Source organism: Phascolarctos cinereus, unplaced genomic scaffold, assembly GCF_003287225.1.
Source record: "Phascolarctos cinereus isolate Bilbo 61053 unplaced genomic scaffold, phaCin_HiC Scaffold_2;HRSCAF=192, whole genome shotgun sequence".
In the NCBI taxonomy this organism is placed as follows: domain Eukaryota; kingdom Metazoa; phylum Chordata; class Mammalia; order Diprotodontia; family Phascolarctidae; genus Phascolarctos; species Phascolarctos cinereus.
In genome coordinates this window covers 189,994,173-190,018,200 of record NW_027555625.1, presented here as the reverse complement: position 1 = coordinate 190,018,200, position 24,028 = coordinate 189,994,173, and the positions used below count along the sequence as shown (strand labels likewise).

Below are 24,028 nucleotides of genomic sequence, written 5' to 3'. Positions count from 1 at the left end.
GGTGTGGATACTTCCCAACAGAAATCTTACCTTTCCATGCTTTGAGACATTAGCTATTCTGATACTTCAACATATCCTAAAATGACCTTGGACTTGTGAAGATGATGCTAGAGAAGGATGTGCTCCCACAGATCTTCAGGAGCCCAAAGTCATCTCTGGGCCCTGACAAAGTATCAAATTAGCATTTTATTAGAGCTACAATAGCAACAATAGTAATAATAATTCATATTTACATAACACTTCAAGGTTTAAAGCAACTTACATCCTCACAACAGCCTGGGGACAGGCATAATTATATTATACAGTTCAGGAGACTAAACAACTTACTCAAGGTCATAGAGCTAGCAAGTAGCAAAATGGGGAGTAAAACCCAGACCTTATGACTCCAAGCCCAGTGTAATTTCCATGACACCACAGTGAATCATATTTATTTTTAATTTGTAAAAAAAAAACATTACCTTCAAAGAACTCACATATATATGATCTCATTTAAGCCTCACAATAATGCTATATGGTAAAAGTTGTTATTATTCTGCCCAGTTATAAAAAGGTTAAGTGACTTACCCAAAGTGGCAGAAGAGAACTGGAAAACCCAGTGCCATCAAAGCCTGCCCCCTCACCACCACCGTCATAGTTCAGTTTCCAAATGATTTTGTTCAGCATAATTCACAAGTGAGTTGTGTGTTACTACTGGCATGGCAAACAGATTCCTCCTACTTAGAAAAAAAAGAATTTTCCATATAACCCCTCAGTTCATTAAACCCAGATCTTCTCCTTCAAGCAGAACAAATTTACTCAGGAAAATATCAGTCATCTTTATGCCTCATTTCCCACCTTTCACAAAAAAAAAATTAGCCAAAGCATAGAGTTTAGAATTTGAAAAGGACTTAGAGATCATCTAGTATAGGAGTCCTTAAGCCTTAAAGTCATAGATCCATTTGTTATTACCCTCTGGGAAAGCCTATGGACCTCTTCTCAGGTTCCTTTTTTTTTAAATGCATAAAATAAAATACCTAGAATTACAAAGGATACAAATTATACAGAAATGGTTATTAAAATATATTTTTTAAAAAATTCATCACCTCTGGATTAAGAACTCTTGATCTAGTCCAATTCACTTTTATGGAGGGAAAAGCTGAGTTATAAAGAGGGGACCTCTGAAGCTTTTTCTTTGGCACTTCACATCCAATGCCCTTGTCACTAGCTATTCAGCTGAGGAGGTAAAGGAAAGAAGCAGAAAAATTAGAACTATTTGGTGAGCAAAAGGGAACCTAGCAAATAATACAATTAGGTTGATTCAGAATTTGTTAAATGGACAAATGGAAAGCATAGTCATTAATAATGATTCATCATCAACTGAAAAGAAGGGATGTCCTCCAGGAATTTTTGCTTAACATTGTGCTGTTTACCACTTTTGTCAATGTCTTGAATAAAAGCATAGATGACTTGCATATCAAATTTGCAGATCCTACAAGATGGTAGTAATTAATACACAGAAGGACAGCCCATCAGTATTCAGACAGTATCTGAACCAGCTAGAACATTGTACTGAATGAGCTAAGATAGAATTTACGAGTGATATAATACTTGGATTCAAGAAGTCAGCTTCACAAGACAAAAGGAGAGGCAGCCCTTAAACAGCAGCTTTTCTGAAAAAGATCTGATGGCCTTGGTCCACTGCAAGCTTCATATGAGTTAACAGTGTGAGATGGTAGCCAAGAAAAGCAAATGCAATCATCATCTGCTTTGAGAGGCATTGTGTCTGGCACTTAGTTTAAGGCACTGTATTTTAGGAAGGACGTTGATAAACTGTACAACATCTATAGGAAGGTGACCAGGGTAGTAAAGAGTCTTAAGTTCATGGCATCTGAGGGGTTAGCTGAAGGAATTAGGGATGTTTAGTTAATCAAGGAAATTTTACGGAGAACATGACAAAAGTCTACAAGTATATAGAAGTCTGACAGGTGGAAGAGGGAACAGAGAAGTTCTGTGTGGTTCCAGGAGCAGAACGAGGAATAATGGATACAAGTTACAGAGGTGAGGAAAACCTTCCTAAAAATTAGAGCTGTTAAGCAAATGCAGAATTACTGCTTGTCTGATATGGTGTAGAAGGATTCCTGTTTAAATAGGAGTTGAACTAGACAGCCTCTGTGGCCCCTTCCGTCTCTGAGATGCTGTGATTTTCTGGCCTGGAGAAGTAGAAATATGAAGTCAGCTAGCATTTATTAGGTGCCTGCTATGTGTCAGGCATTGTGCTAAACACTTAGGATACAAAGAAAGGCAAAAAATAATCCCTCTCTCAAGGAACTCACGACCTAATGGGTGAGACAGCATGCAGACAACTACATACAAATGTAACCTTTGTCCCAAAGCCCATTGGTAGGTAAGAGATTCTCTCCTCATTGGTGGGGATGAATGCCCTGACTTTTGTCCCTTCAGTACTTTTCATGACTCTTCAAGCATAAGTCACTTTAGATGCTTCTGCTTTCAGCTTTGAGAGGGGAGATGGAAGAGGCCATCTTCACTTGACTTTGCTAAAGGAAAAGACTGTGGAAAGACATAAGAGGAGCTGGTAGTCTCCATCAGGTCCCTGTCCCCAATTAGAGACTGCAAAGAGTTTTCCCTTGGGTGAAATCTATTACTGTCTCTTGGTTGAACTGAGTTATCTCATTCCTGATGAGAGAGCTCCATCACTTTGTATTGGCTGTTATTTATTGTCCTATGCATACTTCCTATTATTTATTTTGCTACTATTTGTATAAATGGGTTTTTTGCCCATTCGCTATGTGTATTCTTTGTGGAACTGTTACTTGGTAGGAAATGGGTTGAGCATTGGATATAGAGCTTGCAGTTTCCCTTCCCCCCAATAATGACAAAGTGAGTAGAAGTTAGATTGAACCCAGTCATACCTCCTAGTCCAGGAGTAGGGAATCTGTGTCCTCGAGGCCACATGTGCTCTGGAGGCAACAGGTTCCCTACCCCTGTCCTAGACTAATAATATTTAAGTGAGCAGATAGATATCCTGCTACTCCTCTCTGAGAAGAGTAGCTTCTGGCCCCAACTTCCTGCTTCCCTTCCTGGCAGGAATCAAAATCCCCCTTGGAGAAGAGTAGGGGAAGAAGAGGCTAGAAATGTCTACTCTGCCTCCCTTTGAGCCACACAATAACAGGCTTCACAATCTGTGGGCCTCCCTACTAATAAGGCCCCTCACTCCTTACATAAACAAGATATCTATGGGATAAATCAAGGGTAGTCTCAGAGGGGAAGCACTAAGATTAAAGAGGATAGGGAAAGGCTTCTTGCAGAAGGTGGGAGTTTAGCTGAGAAGTGAAAGAAGCCAGGAGGTTGAGATGAGGAGGAAGAGAATTCCAGGCATGGGGAACAGACAGTGAAAATCCTCTGAGTCTGGAGAGTATCATGTTAGAAAAAACAGGGCCAGTGTCACTGGATTGGGGAAGATGTAAGGGATTGAAAAGTGGAGTAAGGTGTAAGATGACTGGAAAGGGTTATGGCTTTTAAAAGCCAAACAGAAGATTTTTTAAAAATATATATTTCATTCTGGTAGCAATAGGGAGCCTCTTGGAGTTGATTGAATTAGAAGGTAAATGGTTAGATTTGTACTTTCGGATGATCAATTTGACAGTTTTGTGGAGAATAGATTAGAATGGGGAGATACTTGAGACAGGGAAACCAACCAGCAGACTATTGTAATAGTCCAGGTTTGAGGAGATAAGGGCCTGGACCAGGGTGGTGGCAGAGCCAGAGAAGAAAAAAATGTTAGTATTAATACAATGATTTGGAAGGTGAGTCTAGGCTATAGTGATCATTATTTATACAACTTTACAATTTACAAAGTGCTTTCATACTATTATTGATCCTCACAAGAGCCATGATATAGCAGTTATTTTGTGAGTGGGGAAACTGAGGCTCAGAGTGGTGAAAGCCATCTAGCCTAAGTCATCATGCTAGTAAGATTTTATGACCCTCCAAATCAGAGACCTTTCTAGTGTCCCATGTTGACTCTCATACGCTTGAGAAAGATGTATTATCAGATAAGCCTGGAGAAACTTGAGGGAGCAGGGGTTCTGATGGGTTACTGAGGACTAGGACCCATAGATATAGGAAGTAAGGAAAAAAGCAATAAGAACCAAAAAAGTATCATTCTGTATAGGACTTTCCCCCATGTGTACCCTATAAATATCATAGAATCATGGGATTTAGGACTGGAAGGGCTTGGATATCTTCTAATCCAATCTCCTCTTTTACAGAGGACTCTGAGGTCCAGATATACTAAGTAACCTTGTCAAGGTCAAAAAGGTGATTTTCTTTTTAAACCAATACAATTTTAAAGAGGCTTAATTTTAAATCTGACCCAATATTTTAATATAGTTGTTACAAGGGAACTGGCAGATAGTAGACAAGTATTTTCTTAAGAAAAATACATCTGACTTGCTTTTTTAAAGCTCATCATTTATTTAAAAGTCACTAATACTTCAAAAGATCTAATCAAACAAGAGAGCATTTACTAAGCACCTACTATGTGTCAGGCCACTGTGCTGGGTGCTAGGGATACAAACACAAAAGCAAAAACAGTCTCTGGTATTAAGGAACCTTAAGGAACTTTCTAATGAGAGAAAACATATACATATTAGGATTAGAATTCAAATTTAGAGTTAGAAGCAGGGTTAGAACAATACACATACAAAGTGGATACAAGAGGATGATATTGGTGGCTAAGATGATCAGACAAGGCCTCATGGATGCATTTGAGAAGAGTCTTGAAGGAAGGGAGGAGGGAGAACATTCTAGGCAGGAGGGATCAACTTAAAAAGAGACAGTAGATAGAGGATTACGTGTGACTTACAGCAAGTAGACCTCTGTGGCTATACTATAAAGTACATAGAGATAAGCAATGTGTAATAAGGCAAGAAAGATAGTATGGGAGCCAAGTCATGAAGAGCCTTAAATGACAAACAGCAAAGTTTCTATTTGATTCTAGAGGTAACTGGATGCCAGTGAAGTTTATTGAGCAGGAGGGTAACACGATGAGACTTATATTTTAGAAACACTTTGACAACTGTGGGGAAGATGGATTGGGATGAGGAGAGATGAGGCAGGAAAATAATTAGAAGGTTATTGCAATAATCTGGGGAGAGGTGATGAAAGCCTGAACTAGGGGGTGGCTGCGAGGATGGAGAGAAAAGAGCAGATGTCACAGCTATTTTGGAGGAAAAAACAAGATCTAGCGTTTAGCACAAGGATGAACAAGTAGTCATTTTCTAGAGTTATTGTCTAAATTAAAACAACAACTTTTTAATTTGTTCACCCTCATGTCTTGGGGAATTCATGTTCCCCGGGGGGAAAAAAAGAAAGAGAAAAGGGCTTCCTTCAGCTAATTTACAATTCTATTATCAGTTGGAGGTGGGAAGGAAGGGGAGATTGCATCATTAGCCAAGAGTTTCCTTTATCCTATATGGGAAGCATAAATCCCATGATTAATGAAGTCATGTGCTATCCATTGTATCAAATGGCACTTCAAATACATGCTCTGTGGGTCAGGCTCTAGGAGCTCTTTTTTTAATCCTAAGGGTGAGTTTGCATTGCACCAACCATATCCTTTCATCATGCATGATGTATGGGAGGCAGCATGATATAGGAGAAAGAACACTAGTTCAGAGGGCAGGCTGGAATCCCAGCTCTGAAGCTTACTAGCTGTGTGACCATGGAGTCTTTTTACATGTCCAAGCTCCATTTACTTGTCTTTACAATGGAGATAATGCCTGTCGTTCCTACCTTATAGTTATGAAGATCAAATGAGATAGCTTTTTTTATTAATCTGGAAGATGGCAGGCCAAAGTGACAAAAAGCCATATGACACCAAAAAAAGTGGTAATTAGATGTAGCTCCTCCCTGTTTAGGTCCTGTGTCCTAGAGTGGCATATAAGTAGAGCAGCTGACCCTCAGACCCATTCTACTTACGTATAGAAAGGGTAGCCATCCATGACCCTGTACTTTGGGCACACCAGATGTCCAATGTGACTTTGTAGAGCTATGCTTTCCCCTCATGATCTAGGAAATTATAGCTCTTTGTTTCAGTTCCTGAAGGTACCACTATAATAATAGTATTATGATAATGGTTTACTTATATAGGCTTTTCCCACCCTACAAATATACTATTTCAAATGTTTGTAAGCCAAGTTGTTTAGGCCAGGGACCATATATTTGTATAGAAACAATGATGTACATGGTAATAGGTTCCAAGTCTAGACTATAAGTTTCAGTTGACCATATCCCTCCAAACTGCAAAGTTTTTTTTTTCTTTTTTTAGGCAATTGGGGTTAAGTGACTTGCCCAGGGTCACACAGCTAGTAAGTGTCAAGTGTTTGGTCTGAAACCAGATTTGAACTCAGGTCCTCCTGACTTCAGGTTTGGTGCTCTATCCACTGCGCCACCTCGCTGCCCCAGTATACTGCGAAGTTTTGAGAGGCATCATGTCATAGTGGTGAGTTAGCTAGTCTTGGATTCCAGTCCAGTTCTGGTCAGAAATGTACTGGTAAGCATTTAGTAGCTGGCTCTACACGATTACTTTCTTAAGTCTAGGCAATCAGCAAAACGATAAATCAAACCCTAATTTATAGCATTTTCCAGTTTCCAAAGTATAAATGCTAGCACAAAAATTTTATAATTGGCTCTTACAAGCAGATACGAATTGACTTCAGCACACCTGGAGTTCCAATGCATATGCTAACCATGAACAGAGCACTTATTCCCTTAAAGTCCCAGGCAACTCTCTACAGCTCTAAGTTATATTTGTGTTGCGATATGCATGACACAGGTAAGAGACAGAAACAGAGAGAGAAGAGGTTGAAATCACAGGTCTTCACGTTAAAAATTTTTTTTTTCATTACCTACCTTCACAGGATTGTTGTGAGGAAAGTATTTCTATTCCCTAGTGCAGTGCCTGGCACAGAGCTGGTATTCAATAAGTGCTTGTTGTATTGATTGGAATAGCTATAATTTTGTGTTAATAGGTATTCCCTCTACTGATGTAGATTTCAATCATTCCATACTGATTTAGTACTGTAGATAATTTCAGAAATTCCTGCATCATGGTAAGGATCATTTTTATACACTCCCATGCTTAACAGCCTAAACTACTATTCTTTTGTCTCAAAAGTGTAGCTGATGGGAAATAATTCTAGGTTATCCTATGTCTATGACAAGTCTCCTCTTTAAAGTGCTGACAAAGTTCAGGTGGCCACCAGGTGGCAGTATTACCTCATATTGCTTTACCACTGTCTTGTCCACTTGAAATGTTTCTTGCCAAAAAAAAAAAGGGGGAGTAACCAAGAGAATATATAATGTTCTGAGCTACATGTGCCTACTCCCCCAGCTATATAGAATAATGTGCATTCACATTAATTAAGAGATTAAAAAGGAGGTAATCAGGTCTTTTCAAGCAATATTCCACAGTAGACCACATCTTTACCATAACAGAATTGATTGAAATAATTCTGTGTGTATAGATATGTGCATGTACATATATAGGCCTAAACATATTTTATGTGTACATATACATATATTCTCATGGAAGCATACCCAATACAAGTTCCCTCCTACTCAGCTTATCATTTGTTGACTTTTAAAAGGGATTTGTTTCTGCAGCAGAAAAAAGCACTTTGATAGACTTCACTATGTCTGTGATGTTGTTGCCGATATTCAATCATATCCAACTCTACGTGACTCCGTAGACTCAGTCCATGAAGTTTTCTTTGCAAAGATAAGGGAGTGAGTTGCCATTCCCTTCTCTAGTGTGTCCCCATTTGATAGCTAAGGAACTCAGGCAAAGTGACTTGCCCAGGGTCACACAACTAGTAAGTGTCTGAGGCCAGATTTGAACTCAGTTCTTTCTCGCATTGCAGATCTTATTTCAGAACCACCTACATTTCCAAACGCACTTGAGATTTCTAGGAATGCTAAGAACAACAAAATGGGTTTTGTTTTTTAACTATATGAAGGAAAAGCTAAATATCAAAGAAGGGATGAGACTGCTGCCCTGGATGGGTGGATAATAATAAGAGAGGGCAGAGAGAAGCAGATCTCTCCAACCCTTCCTTAGACTTCTCTGCCAAAAAGAATGATAACTGGACTGGAGAGGACGCAAGCGACTAATAAGCAGTTAATGCCTAAGAAAAGTAGGAGGGTAGTAACAGAAAACACAAGTGCCCTGTGTTTCATGGGCCATGAGAGCCCAATAAACTCTCCACCAGGGTTAGAAGAGCCAATAACCACAGAAAGGTGGTGAAGAATGTGAGAGGTAGAGCAAGACTGAGGAAGGGAGGACAAATGTCTTGGTTTTGGGTTTTGTCTTTTTTAAAGGAAGAGAGGAGTTTGCAGGCTGTAGGCCAGTGAGCTCAACTGAATACTAGCAACATTCAGAAACTGAATGTTCAGAAAAGGAGTGATCATCACAAAGAGCCAACATGACTCTATCCAGATTAAGATATATATTACAGTCATTTTCTATTAGACTGGCATATCAAGTGAATACTGTAAATTTACCAAGATATCAACAGTTTCTTGACAGTCCTTTATGCTTTAGCAGCTGGGCAGCTATAAGTGACAGCAGTAGAGAGAGTTCAGGGCAAAGAGTCAGGAAGATTTGAGTTCAAATTCCTCAGACAATATTAGCCGTGTGACCCTGGGCAAGTCACTTAACCTCTGTCTACCTCAATTTCCTCAAATTTAAAATGGTAATAATAATAGCACCTACCTTGCAGGGTTATCGTGAGGGTCAAGTAAAATAATATCTGTAAAGCATTTAACACAGTGCTGATACATAGTAAGTGCTATATAAATGCTAGCTATTGTTATTGTTACTATTATTATTACTGTCTTTTTGTAGAGGAGGGAGTGCTATAAGCCATACAACAGTGCAGTTAAATGGATATGGATTCAAAATTGACTGAATAGTCAAATCTATAGTCATAATAGAAAGGGTTTTCTAGTTCAGAACTCTAGGATTTATCCTTAACTCTGTACTTTTAAACATTTTTATAAGTGACCTGAATGAATACATAAATGGCACATTTCAAATGTGTAAAGGCCTCAAGGTAGAAGGGATAGCTGATGTACTGAAAGAAAATGAAAAATTTTGACACACTAGAATGTTGGGCCAAATATGATGAGATGAAATTAATAAAAATAAATGTAAAAATCAAGTTCAGAAAAATCAACTTTAAAAGTATAAGATGGACAGATACAACTAGACAGCCATTTATCTGAAAAAAAAAAAGAAGATGGAGTGAACTTTGCTTCAATTTGATTCAGTAATACAATAGGACATTTCAAAAAAAAATGAAGGTGGTCAATGAGAGAAGTAATGTAAAGTAAATGTAAATGTAAAGTCCTCCTATATTGTGCTCTGACCAGGCTATATCCATAGTTCAGACCTGAAACCCACAATTTAGGGATGACATAGAAAAGCAGGAGAGTAACTAGATGAGGGTGACCAGGATGGCGAAGGAGCCTGAGATCATACTATAGAAGAAATGTAGGGTGTTCAGCCTAAAGAAGAGAACATTTAGGGAAGATTTGATAGGTGTCTTCAAACGTTTGCACTAGAAGAGATCTTAGACTTGTTATGTTTGGCTTCATTGGACAGAACCAGGAACAATACTGGGTTGAAGAACCTGTTAGGGCCACAGGCTCCCCGTCCTTGGGCCATGAAAGCTTCAGACAGGCCAAATTAGCTTCAGGAAAGGAAAAACACCCTAACAATTAGATTCATCCAAAAATGAAATGGGATACCTTGAGAAGTAGGAGGCTTCCCCTCACCAAAGGCCTTCAGGGGATAGCTAGGTGACCACTTGTGTTGGTCATGCCATAGAGGGGATTTATTAAGAACCTACTTTGCACCATGCAAAGTGATGGAATCCTAAGAAATCTGCCCCCAGCCCCAACATTCTGACTTCCTTATGGGCCCTACTGAACAGCAGTCATGTCCTGACTTGACCACACAATCTGGCTTTAACCACACCTCAGGCCCCCAGACTCAATATAGCCACTGCCCCTACCTAGCCACTACCCCTGATGCAGTTCACCTATTTGAACAGGTGTGTTCTTGTACTCGGCCACAATCACATCATCCATTTAGTCCAAGACAGGACCACAATAGCTAACCATCCACCTGCACCAGACAGGACCACAATAGCTAGCCAGTCAGAGGGCAACACGAACAGGATGTTTGACCACAGAACCATAGCAGGGATCCCTCCCCTATTACCTAATCCCTTGACAAATCCCTCCTGCTTTTTAATATGCATAATTTCTGTTATGTAATTGCATCTTTACCCTATAAAATCCATATTACTTTCTCTGAAGTTGCTGGTTCCTCTTGGAACCTAGCCAGTTTCTGAGGGATGTCAATTCTCAGCAAATGCCTGTACTTGGATTACAGGTGGTCTGACTCTGTTGCATTCTTTGGATGGTGCCCCCACAACATACCATGAAACTACAGTAGGTTTCGGCATCCCTGGGTGGGCTGAGTCCCAGCTCCCATCTCACAGGACTAAACTGCAGCACCAAGTAATTTACAAACATCATTTTTTTGTTATCCACATAACAGCCCTGTGAGATAGGTGCTATTATGATCCCCATTTTACAGTTGAAGAAACTGAGAAAAACTGAGGTTAAGTGAATTGCCCAGGGTCACACAGTAGTATCTGAGGTTAAATTTGAAATCACGTCCCCCAGACTCCAGGCCCAGTATTCTATCTAAATTAGTCTGTGTCTTTTGAGGTCCCTCCCAACTCTGAGATTCTCTGAGTGTGGGACTGGACTTAATAAGCAGCAGGGGACAAAGAAGTGATATGCTTCTTTGTATAATGCAGATTATTCTGACATTGGTTTAAGGGATGGGTTGGAAAGGAGAGAAGCTTTGTACAAGGCTGTGCTAGGGAAATAATAACTAATAATATGTAGCACTCTGAGCTTGCCAAAGTACTCTTAAGAATTCTCTCATTTGGGCCTCAGGAGAGCCCAGTGAGGCCAGGATTACAGGTATTATTACCTCTCCGATACAAATGAGGAAATTGAGCCACAAGTGGCAGAGGCAAAACTTAAACCCAGCTCCTCCCAACTCTAGCCACTACCCCCTTCCCTCCAGGAGCTTACAATCTAATAGGAAGGAGGAGAACTCTGCACATGACTGTAATATAAAATAGAATGTGCATATGTAGGAAAGGTACAATGAAGTGTTATGAGAGATCCACTTCTGTTTCAGGGCTAAGGGAAAACTTCATGGAAAAGGAAGCTTTGAAATGCGACTTTGAATAATGGAGAATGAAACAGACAGAGACAGGACAGAACACTAAGGGCCTGTGTGAGCAGACTCACAGAGCTAGGTGAAGGTGGGATGAGATCAGAGAAGAACAAGAAATGCAGCTTATCAGAATTAAAAAATAGATGAAAGGTTGTGAGCCACAGAGGTGGCTAAATGAGTTCAATTCTGGCTCAAACACTAGCCATATGAACCAGGACAAGTCACCTAACCTATTAAGAGATAATAATCGTAAAGTGCTTAGCACAGCACATGGCATATAGTAAACACAACAGAAATGTAAGTTGTTGTTACTATTATTATTACTGCCCTGGGAATTTAAGACACTTTACTAACCGAAAGAGCTGCTAGATGGATAGAGTGCCAGGCCTGGAGTCAGGAGGACTCCTCTTCCTGAGTTAAAATTTGGCCTCAGGTACTTTCTCTGTGGTCCGGGCCAAGTCACTTAACCCTGTTTGCCTTAGTTCCTCATCTGTAAAATGAGCTAAAAAAGGAAATGGCAAAACCACTACAGTATCTTTGTCAAGAATACCCCAAATGAGGGGCAGCTAGGTGGCACAGTGGATAGAGCACCAGCCCTGGATTCAGGAGGACCTGAGTTCAAATTTGGCCTCAGACACATAACACTTACTAGCTGTGTGACCCTGGGCAAGTCACTTAACCCCATTGCCTAGCAAAAATAAATTTTTAAAAAAGATAAACACTAGCTAATATCTTAGACAGCAAGGTCTGGAGCAAGTCCTAGGCCTGGAGTCAGGAAGATCTGAGTTCAAATTTGGCCTCAGACATTTATTAGCTGTGAGACACAAGGTTGTTGTGAGGATCAAATGAGATAATAATTGTAAATTGGTTAACACAGTGTCTGGCACATGGCAAGTGCTGCATAAATGTTAATATTATGCTGGAAATTTATTATTGTTATTTTAATGCTGGGAATTTTTGTTGCCACAAAATTGTGCAGAATCTTTAATGAGAATGTACAAAGTTTGAACTTGATTCGGTAGGCAGTGGGGCACTGTGGACTTTTTGGTAGAGTAATGACATCATAGCTGTGCATTAGAGGAATTCATCTTGATAAACTATTAAAATACTGGTATAGCAATCCAGGTATGAAATAATAGGGCAGTGGTTATATAAAGCATGGGAAAGATGACAGAGACATCATTTGAGTTTGACTAACTCACTCACTAAATCCCATTTCAACAACAAGCTTCCTGAAAATGTTCTTGACTTCATTGTTTTGGTGAATGATAAAATGTGCCTAGGACTGTGATAAAGTATATCCATATACATATGGATGCAAAACTGGGCTTTCTAGAACAGTGAGAGTTACATTCCCATTGACTGATGTCTTTCTGCCTCTCAACTCTATACCACTGAGACAATAGTGAGTCCCCCTCTAAATTATAACTACCTAAATAAACTTCAATTATCACTTTCTCTTGATTTACCAGTCTTGTCACTGGAGTCAGAGGACCTGGGTTCAAATTCTGCCTCTGATAGGTACTGCCTATGTGACCTTGGACAAGTTGCAACCTCTCTGCGCCTCAGTTTCCTCATCTGAAAAATGAGGAGGTTGGACTTGATGAACTCTGAAATCCATTCCCACGGAAGATCTATAATCCTATGATTCAAATTAATTTAATGGAATAAACATTTATTAATCACCTACTGTATGCCAGGCACTGTACTAAGCACTGGGGATACAAATTTAAAATTAAAAATACAATCCCTGTCCTCAAAGAGCTTACAGTCTAATAGGAGAAGACAACCCACAAGAAGAAGCTGATAAGAGCTGCAAAAGCTGGGAGAACATGAGAGGGGAAATACCAAGAGGGCACCAGGATCAGGGACATGATGTTCCATGGAGACAAAACCAAACATGGAAGAGTAGCTGACGGAAAGAAAATTGCTGTTACCTGGAAAGTTCTGAACCCTCTATAAAGGGAGGCTTTGAAAATTTATTGCTCCTCCCTACAGCCCTCCAGTCAGAAGGGAGAGGCAACCAAGGAAGTTGGGGTGATGAGTATCAAAAGCTATAATCTTTATTTTCTCAAATGAGATAATAAATGTAAAGTGTTTAGCACAGTGCCTGGCACACAGTAAATACTATATAAATAGTATTATCATTTCATAAAAGAAAATTTGGATAATTTTGCAGGACTTATTCTTGTCAAAACTCCACTGGATCTTACCCACAAGAATTTTCACAAGTCTAGTTACAAGTTGATTTTGTTATGATTTATGGCTTCCCTTCCTTCTCTCTCCCCCCTCTCCACTAGAAATGGAAGGAAAGCAAAAGCTAGATCATTTAATTCCAAGCCATTCTTCTTGTCTTTTTTCATCTCTAATAATCCATCCTTTCTATTAAAGTTCACTTGCAATGCCTCATCATGCGTGGCTTGGTAGAGATCTGGTTCTCTCAAAAGTTGTGCCAACAGAACACAAGTACCATCAGATGGAACCAAGCTCCAAAGCTGAGTGGATCAACTTCCCCAGGGACTGAAACCTGGATTGTGACAATCCAGGGTACGGAGGTCCAGATCTGGTGGGCAGGCTGCTGGTCCAGGTGGGGAGAAGCGGGACAGCAGCCAGACGCAGGCAGATGGGAAAATGTCCCCGGAAGACAGCTGGGTGGTTGGATGGATTTGTGAAGACAAAACATGATTGTTGATTGACTGATTAATTGATTGATAAGGTATAGTAGACTAAAAAAAAATGTACAAAGAGTAGCAAGCAAATTAGTTTGACTGAAATGTAGAGTGAGTTATAATGAACGATCAGTCGAGAAAGACAGGTTGGAGTCAGATTATGAAGGGCTTTATTAAAGGCTACCATGATTAGAATTTTAAAAAATATATATTACTGCACTCCCTTTACCCATCTTCTTTTCTGAACAGGTAAAATAAGATTCCAAGTTAAACAATTTGCCTGAAATGTCACAGTCAATGATTAGGAAAGGGAACCTAAGCCTCCATACCCTTGAAATTTCAAAGTTAAACACTCAGGCACACTGGAAGCATTCAAGAGAATTCTTAAATTATAAGGTGAATATACTGACATTCTCATATATTTTCCCACTTCTGTCAGCATTTAAATTGATATATTATTTTATCTGATTCCAGCTAAATGTAGAAGGAGTGGGGAAACTCAGTAAAAAAGTTCATTTTTCCCCCTCTTTTTCCTTCCCAACCTCCAGAATTTAAGTATTAATCTAAATGTTGGAGTTTATTAAATTAACCTTAAAAAAATCAGAACATTAAACAACCTTCTCTGCTAATAAAGATGAGCATGTGCTCTGAAACATAAAGTTTCCCAGGGTATTCAATTTTAAAACTTAGTTATATACACACATATAAATTATATTTGTTTTCTTTAAAAAGGCAACTGGCATGGTGAATAGAGAGCTGGCTTTGGAGTTGGTCAAGATTTAGGTTCAAGTTCCATCTCTGATATAAATAAGCAGTGTGACCCTGGGCAAATCCCTTAACCTCTCAGTGCCCCCAGGACTCTTAAACAGCCTTTCAAGTTGTGTTGACAAATTATCAAACACAGTTATTTGAATTACAAGTAAGTATGCATGATGCCCTATTTGGTGCAGATAAGATGGGGGGGCATACCTCTGCAACAAAGTTCAAGATTAAAAAATATCTTGTCACAGCTTTAAAAAACTGAGAACTACTACTCAATATTAATTATAACATAGAACTATAGAATAACAATTTAGCTATAGAATAACAGTTGGAAGGAACCCCAGTAGCCATCTAGTCTAATCCATACACTTGGACTTTAATAAGCCAACGGAGACTTTGTAGTTCCTTTGTCCTTTTTTTTTTTAATGGAACTGTAATACCTCATATCTAGTTTTTTAGTGTGTATACACACACAACAAACACACATGTATTTGTGTATGGCAATTATGGAATACAGAACTAACTCCATTTTGTTTGGTTCTTTCCATTTTATGATTGTCTTCTATTTTGTGAGCTAGATTTTGCTTTGATTATGGGGAAATTAACATGGTGATATAATTCTGGGATATTGGGGTAGTAGGTGCTGACTACAAGATGTAGTACATACATCTTGTGGCATGTTTTTGTAATTACCACAGAATGTATCAGTATATAATTGAAATAACCACAAGATTGATGAAACTATAGACAATCAGAAAGAAATTGATTAGTCCCTCATTTTTGAGTATAAGAAAGCTTTATTAACTGCCAAATACTGTCCTTGTGCCTACAGAGAGGCCTTGGACCCATTTTGTTGTACAAACGCTAGCCTTGCTAATAAATCAATGTGCTAGGGGCAGCTAGGTGACGCAGTGGATAGAGCACCGGCCCTTAAGTCAGGAGGACCTGAGTTCAAATCCAGTCTCAGAGCAAACACATGACCCTGGGCAAGTCACTTAACCCCAATTGCCTTAAAAAAAAATCAGTTTGCTCAGATTATACTTCCTCAGTCTTTATCAATTTCATTCACTGCAAATGAGAACATTTCTGGATTTGGAATCAGAGGGCCTGGGTTCCAATTCCAGTTCTACCATGTAATATTTATGTGATGCAGTTGCATCATCTGTAAAATAAAGAGGGTTAGACCTAGTGACTTCTAAAGTCCCTTCCTCTTCTAAATTCATGATCTTGTCATCTAAAAAGAGTATATGGCATAGTAGGTTAAAAGGCAGCCTAGGAGTAAAAAAAAAAAAGCAAAAACTAGGATTCAAGTACCACCTCTGTACATATTGATTGTGTGACCTTGGTACCTCACTTACCCTGTTACCTCAGACAACTGTCTAAGACTAAATAGCTAACCAAGACTTTAGTTCCTTAGTCATTTCTTTGGATGGAACTTATTATAGATAGATATAGATATAGACATATATACAGATATAGACATATATGTATAATATATATAGACATATTAGCGGTATATATGTAGATATACATACACACATGTGTATATATTTGTGTATTATATGTGTGTATATATACATACATACATACACACACACACACACACACACACACACACACACCAGTACATATAAAGTGTTGTACATTCCAAATGAGAAGACTTCTAGCTTTGGAATTAGAGGGTCTGAGTTCCAGTCACAGTTCTACCATGTAATAGATTTGTGACCTTGAGCAAGACATTTAATCCCTTTATGATCCCAATTTGCTCCTCTGTAAAATGAGGGCTCAGATCTGGGTGACCTCTAAGGACACATTCATCTCTAAATTTATGAGCCTGTAATCTAAGAGTCAGCATGGTGCAGTGCAGAGTTCAAGTGCCGCCTCTGAGCCATGTGACTAACCATGTAGGTCTGCTAGGCGCTTAGTGTGCCCCACTACCCTCTAAGACTAAAAACTACAGAAACAGTGCTGATCTCTATTAATAAAGCAAGCCCCACACCAGAAGGTCTCTATATTCATGAACTCCAAAGTCTAATCTAAAAAAAAAAAATCTAAGAATCTCAGCTGTAACATGTGACATTGTATTCATTGTCAGAAACTTAAGTCCCAATACAATTTGAATCCACCTCTCAGACCTCAGTTTCCTCATCTGTAAAATAAAAAGTTGGACTAGATGTTAAGGTCCCTTTCAGTTCTAAGTCCTTCAACTGGGATACAAGTATTTATAACATAGTACAGCCATGGACAGGATCTCTGCCATTCAAAATTCTGTATACTATGCTGCATATAGTTAGAGTAAGACTGAAGAGCTTCTGAACAGCAAAAAAGAACTGGATAAATTTGATATCCAGATGAGCAGGGCTAGATAGAGTTCTTTCATAGCCTAAAGAAGTTTTAAAGGTTAAAGGAGTTTTGTTTTTGTTTGCTTTTTTTAAAACAATGCAAAGAATTTATTCTTCACTTTAAAAAAAATCAGGCATTATGAAATAGAGATTCGACTTCATATAGGATCCTATTTTTAAGTTCCAAACTGTTCAATGTTTTGTTGTAGAATTCATTAGGAAATCAGCATCAGCACCATCAATCTGTTTGGGAGCTGTCTTCAGTTGTTTTTGTTTTTGTTTTTTGTTTTCTTTTTTCCTTTCCAGATCTAGTTTTTCAAACTTTACTAAATCCATTATTCTCTAAACTCTCCACAGCCCCTTTAAATTGTGAAGCCCTGAACTGAAATGGTTTATTAATTGAAGCCTGCTCAGTGCAGTGTAGCCTGGGAGAACTAACCTCATTTTATTTTGTTTGTACATCCCAGCAAAGACAGGAGGAGGAAGGGTTCATCTGCTAGTTTCTGATCTATCTGGTTATGTATCATTATAATGCAGACCCACCGGATGCAACAGCCTCTGCCACAGTGACCTACCTCCATACTCCTTTTGAGGTCCATCCTCCAAACTCTCTCTTTGGTTTTCTGAGCCTTGGATTTTGTCTTCCTCGCACATGGTTTGTTCCTCTGGTGCTTGACCTTATGCCATAGAATAGTCAAGAAAAGCACCTCTCTAGACTAACCCTGTCCCGTGGTCCCTAGGGGCAGCCAGAAGAAACAAATGCATGGACTGAGAAGAGCTGAGAGGAGAACCTGCCAGCTTTTTTTTTTTTAAGTCTGAGGAGCCATTAACAAAGTTAAAAACAATCACTTCAGATCACCAGAACTAAAGATCATAGTAGAAGGTACATTGGCTCTGGAGTCACCAGATCTAGGTTCAAACTGTGTCTCTGTCACTTAGTACCTGTGTGACCTTGAGCAAGTTGTTTTACCTCTGGGCCTAAGTTTTCTTATCTGTAAAATGGAGGAGGGTTGGATTAATTGGCCTCTGAGCTACCTGCTAAGTTTAGATCTATGATCTTATATGACAGAAGTAATATTAGTACCCATTAGTTAAGAAAATACATAATGACCAAAAAAGCTGCTCTGGATACAGTGATGCTTTCAAATGAATTCACATCTTATTCATGACAATTTCCACAAAATTGCTTTTCTAAGTGGCATTTGCAGAGAAAGAGGATCTAGAAGCAAAAATTAAGACTCTCCAAATTGTGTCAACATGTACTTTGTATTGCATTTACATACAGGTAGTACATGAGTTATTAGGAGGCCCTCCAGAGTATGTCAAAGCATACACAAGAGGAAAGAATGGTTTGAGAAGTTCCTCTTGGGTACACCTGCTAGAATACAGAAGAGAAGGTTAAAAGATCAAAGGAAAGTACTAGGAAGAAATGCTCGAGAAAAATTGAAAGAGAGAGAACATTTTTATTTGGGAGGATCGTGGTCACTATGGATAGAATCCTGTTTTGATGAGTCAATTGATGCATCTGAAGGGCTATGTTCTATCAGAGCTTACTTAGAATGAAAAAGTGATGGCCGATAAAGGAATAGGAAAAAAACTAGCAGACACAGAACTAGAAAAGCATGGAAATATGAGAGCATTTAGTGTCAGAACAGATAATCCATTTAGAGTCTAATAGGACTATATCATATATCCAGAGTTGGAAGGGACTTCAGGCTATCTAGTCGAATGCCTTCATTTTATAGATGAGAAAAATGAGGCCCAAGGAGTTGCCCAAGGTTACCCTGATAGTAACAGAATTGGAATTTGTAACCCAGTGGTCATGTGAGGCCAGAGCCAATGCTCTTTCCACCGTACCATTAAATTCAGGCTACCCTGATTGCAAAGGCTTGGAGATCATCTGAGTCCCTCAGTGTTACCAGTAAGCCGTTAGGGCTCATTCTGTAAACATAGATGTGAGTACAACGTTGGTCATGGAGGATTTCACAGACACTGGACCTAATGACATTGTGCTTTGATGGATATTCTAGTACCTGTGATTAATAGGCTATTTATGTTCTTGTTACCCACAGTCTATCAGGATGCCCACGAGCCACATCAGCCATGAAGAAAGCAAAATTGTCAGGAGAACAAATGCTAACGATAAAGCAGCGGGCCAGTAATGGTAAATGCTCAGTCGTTATGTTTTTAATTGCATCTATCAGTCAGGGAAAGGGAGTGGAGTGGGGGAAGCAAAACCTGGATAGTTATTGGGAATGGGTTAGGGTTGGGGGGGAGAATAAGCATTTATATAGCACCTACTGCATGCCAGTCATTGTTCTAAGCACTTTATTAATTATCTCTTTTGATCCTCACAACTTGGGAGGTAGATGCCATTATTATTCCCATTTCATATTTGAAGAAACTGAGGCAAACAGAGGTTAAGTAACTGGCCCCGGCGGCACATAGATAGTTAAGTGTCTGAGGCCACATTTAAAATCAAGACTTTAGTCTTGGTTTTCCTCTTTGCTTTGAAATAATATAATATCACTAAGGATCCTTTTCAGCACTAAGAAAGCCTGAGGTACAAATAACTTTGCCCATCCATACACCTGATATTGTTGAAAAGAGAAAACAATAAATACCAGCAGTGAGAACACAGTGTGGTGTGGGGCAATGGAAAATGTGTTGAATTTGGAGCTAGAGGGCTTGGACTAAAATTTCAGCTCTTCCACTTACGGACTGATCCTGGACAAGTCTTTTCATTTCTCTGAGTCTTAGTCTCTTCATCTATAAAATGAGGGGGTCAGACTGAATGATGTCATAGGTACTTTTCAACTCTACATCTGTAATACTACATTACAGTAGTTGTATAGAATTACATAAATTGCATATATGTACATCAATTAATATTGTTCCATCTGGACAAGGTTCTTATGTCAGAAATGAGGAGAAAAATACCACTTTTCTATGTGGAGGTAAGGGAAGGATTCCTAAGGGAGGTGTCACTGGAGCTGAGGCCATGAAAGAAGAGAAGGTTCTTAATTAAGTGTAAGTGAGGGAGAGAACACACCATTCTAAGCAGCACTTTCCTGAGGTGAGTTTTTTAATGGCTCCCCCTAATCTCCAGACAGTTCCTCTACAATGGCCTTTCTAAGTTCCTAGCCATTCACCCCAAAGCCCATACCTGGGGCTCCACTCTCTTGGTTGGTGACTGCTTCTAGGAGACAGCTAGTTAGCACAGTGGATAGAACTCTGGACCTGAAGTCGAGCCCTGAGTTCAAGTCTAGGCTCGGAAACTTTACTAGCTTCGTAACCCTAGGCAAGTCACTTAACTTGTGTTTGCCTCACTTTCCTCATCTATAAAATTAATCAATAAGTAAACATTTATTAAGTGCCAGTTGTGTGCCAGGCACTGAACTAAGTGCCAGATACAAAATAAGGTACAAGAAAGTCCCTGCCCTCAAGAAGTTTACAATCTAATGAAGGAGACAAAGTGCAAACAAATATGTACAAACAAGCCACATACAGAGTAATAGGAAATAATTAACAGAGGAAAGGCACTATAATTAAGTGGGGTTGGGAAAGGCTTTGTGTTAAAGACAGGATTTTAGTTGGGATTTAAAGGAAACCAGGGAGGTTGGTAGGTGGAGTCTGAGGAGGAAGATGTACCAGGCATGGGGGGACAGATAAAGAAAATGCTAAAGAGTAAAAAGATGAGAGGGTCCGACTCATGGCACAACCAAGAGCCTAGGGTTACTAGATCAAAGAGTGTGGGGGGAGGAGTAAAGTATAAGAAGATTGGAAAGTTGCAAGGGAGCTAGGAATGGGAATAACTGTAACACCTACCTTTCAAGGTGGTTGTGAGACTGAAGTGAGATAATGTTTGTAGTTTTTGTGAACTTTGATGCACTATCCATAGACAGCTGATGAAATGGAACCCACTTCCTATCAACTCAGACAGCCAATCTATTATTGGACAGTTCTACTGGTTAAAAAGTTTTTGTTTATACTTATGTAAAATCTGCCTCTGTGTTAACTTTTATCCACTTGTCTTAGTTCTACCCTTGATCCAAGATATCTAAATCTTAATATCATCATCGTCATTAGTAACTAATGGAGTGCTTTAAAGTTTGCAAGATGTTTTCCATAAATTATCTTTATTTGATCATTTGGCGAAAACAAAACAAAACACAAAACCTTGACAAATAGCAACCATGTCATTTGAGAAATGATTGAGAATTTAGGCTGTTGGTCAGGAGAGAAGACCAGGATTCAAGGAAGAAGCATGAGCACTATCTTGGAGGAGTTGAAGGGCCGTAATATATAAGATTGTGTAGATCAGGTTTGTTCATTTAACATTCCACAGATACCAGTAAAGCATTCGTATGTTCATCGTTATCCCTCCAACTCACTCATGTTTCAGGTTCTCTTGCTTTCACATTTTATATTTTCTATATGGTACCTTTTATCACCCTTCTTGTGCACAGGTCATCATTATTAACATACTCCAACTCTTGTTATGCCTACCATACAGCTCTGCATTGTTTTTGGGTCACCCATGATTTTGAGTCTTCAGGGATTCCATGATTTGAAGCTCTGTTGCATCACTGAAAGAACGTTTGTGTTAAATAGATGAGGCTTTGTTTCAGGAAACAAGTAGATGAAGAAAAATGTTCACCTTGTTTTGAAAGCTTCAAAAGAGTAGGTGGTAATTTCTGATTTAAAGAAACCAATTGTTTTGAGTTATTAAAAAAAAACAGTCCTAAAATCACTGATAGTATCACCTTAATTTCTTCACTTCACACTTCTCAACCTCTTGCAATCTGAATTTCTACCCCAACACTCACTGAAAGTCTCTCCAAGGTTAGCATCAATTTATTATTATTAGCTGCCAAATCCAATGGCCTTTTCTCAGTCCTCACTCTATTTGATTTTTCTGCATTTTATGAGTGTCAACCACCCTCTCCTTCTAGATGCTTTCTCTTTTCTTTTGGTTTCTTTGCCATTATTCTCTCTTGGTCCCTTTCCTAATTGTCTGATCTTTCTATCTCAAGCTCCTTTGCTGGATCATCATCCTTCTCCCACGCACAAAGAATGATTGCACTTAGGGGTTCTGTCCTGGACCCTCTTCTCTCCTCTCTCTACACTCCCTCTCTTGGTGATATTATTATCTCATTAGTTCAAGTATTATCTCTATACAGATGACTCCCAAGTCTACCTAGCAAATCTAATTTCTTTACTGAATACATCTCCATTTGCCAACTGCTTATTGGACAGTTCCTTCTGGGTCTTCCATAGGAATCTCAAACTCGACACATCATGAAAGAAATTCATTAAATTTTCATCCATACTCCAAACATCCCTATTTCTGTTGAGAGCATCATTATCCTTCCAGTGTCCCACTTTTCATATCCAGTCATTTGTCAAATCCTGTCAATTCTACGTGCACACCATCTCTTGCATCTGACCACTTGTCCCTGTTTACATAACACTAGCTTCATTCAGTCCCTTATCACCTCTCACCTGGACTACAGTAATAACTCTCTAATTGGGTTCCCTGATTCCAATCTCTCCTCTAATATATCTTCCACTTAGCTACCAAATTTTATTCCTAAGAAACATGCACATACACACACACACACAACCAAAAGTAAGATCATAGAATCATAGATTTAGATCTAGAAGAGACCTGAGAGGCCATCAATTATAGCCTGTGCTTGACCTAGGACAGTCCCTTGTTAGTTTAGATTCAATAATGGGGTAAAATGAGATGCTCATGGATCATCCAACAGTTAACAAGAATAGATTCACTTAGAAAGATATTTAACGAGGTTAGACATTGAGGACACTCTGAGTTAAGCACTGCTTCTTACACTAAATTATTCATCCTGATCCACCAGCCAAACATCAAAGTACTCCTCTAGTTTCTTGTAACTGCTTTGTACTCGGGCAATGAGAAAGTGACATCAAGTGTCCCATGAGCCTAGGTCTCAAGAAAGGTCTCAGTACCTTTTAAGGAGCAAAACAATAGCCTAACTTTCATGAGGAGAAGGGTTAGGACCTTGTTCAAACTATACTGTCCAGTCCAACCCCCTTATTTTTGCAGATGAGGAAACTGAGGCCCAAGAGAGGTTAGGACTTGCTTAAGGTTACACAGAGGTTAGATTTCAAGGCAGGTTCTCTAACTCCAAAGCTGTTGATCTTTCCTTTCCAAAAGTAGATTATATCATTTCACCTTGTCTTCCCTTACTCAAAAATCTTCAGTGGCTCATAACTGCCTCTAAGTTACTGAACATTTAATGCTGCTCTCCACCATCTGTCTTCCATATATCTTTTCAGTCTTGTTTTTTCTCCCTTTCCTTCATGTGTTCCACATTCTAATACTACTGGCCTACAAGTCCTTCTTTGCATACCATATGCCATCCCCTACCATTGCACAGTTGTCCTCACTTCTGCCTCTTAGGATGCCTCATTTCCTTCCAGGCATAGCTGAAGTGTCATCTTCTACTACATAAGGTCTTTTAGATCCCTCTGGGTGCTCTCCCTCCTGAAATCACTTATCATGTATTTTGTGTATAGCTTTGAGTGTTCTTCTCTGTGTACATGGCACATGCACACGCAAACACACACACACACACACACACACACACACACACACCCCATATGCAATCTGTGCTCCTTGAAAGACAAGAAACATTTCATTTTTATGCCAGCAACCAGAGCACTTTGCATAGTGCCTTATACTTAGCAAGTACATAATACATATTTGTTGCAGTGAATTGAATGGAGCATTACATTTTGAATGACATTAAGAAATTGATTCATATATAAAGGAGAGCAACCTGGAAAGTAAGAGACTTGAACTTGTATCATGGGAATGGCTAAAGGAATTGGAATATGCAGGCTTGTCACATGGAAATGAAATTAAATTAGTGACACTACAGAGAACA

General features: G+C 39.2%; 1 protein-coding gene across 3 annotated transcripts in view; it reads left to right on the top strand.

Annotated features, from left to right (window-relative positions):
- The window catches only part of MYT1L (myelin transcription factor 1 like), a 685,202-nt gene that overhangs the window by 638,901 nt on the left and 22,273 nt on the right, over positions 1-24,028 (top strand). For all 3 annotated transcript variants that reach the window (XM_020965838.2, XM_078149744.1, XM_078149745.1), the window contains exon 21: positions 19,169-19,260. In XM_020965838.2, coding sequence (XP_020821497.2) covers positions 19,169-19,260 — 92 coding nt within the window. The remainder of the gene's footprint in view (positions 1-19,168; positions 19,261-24,028) is intronic.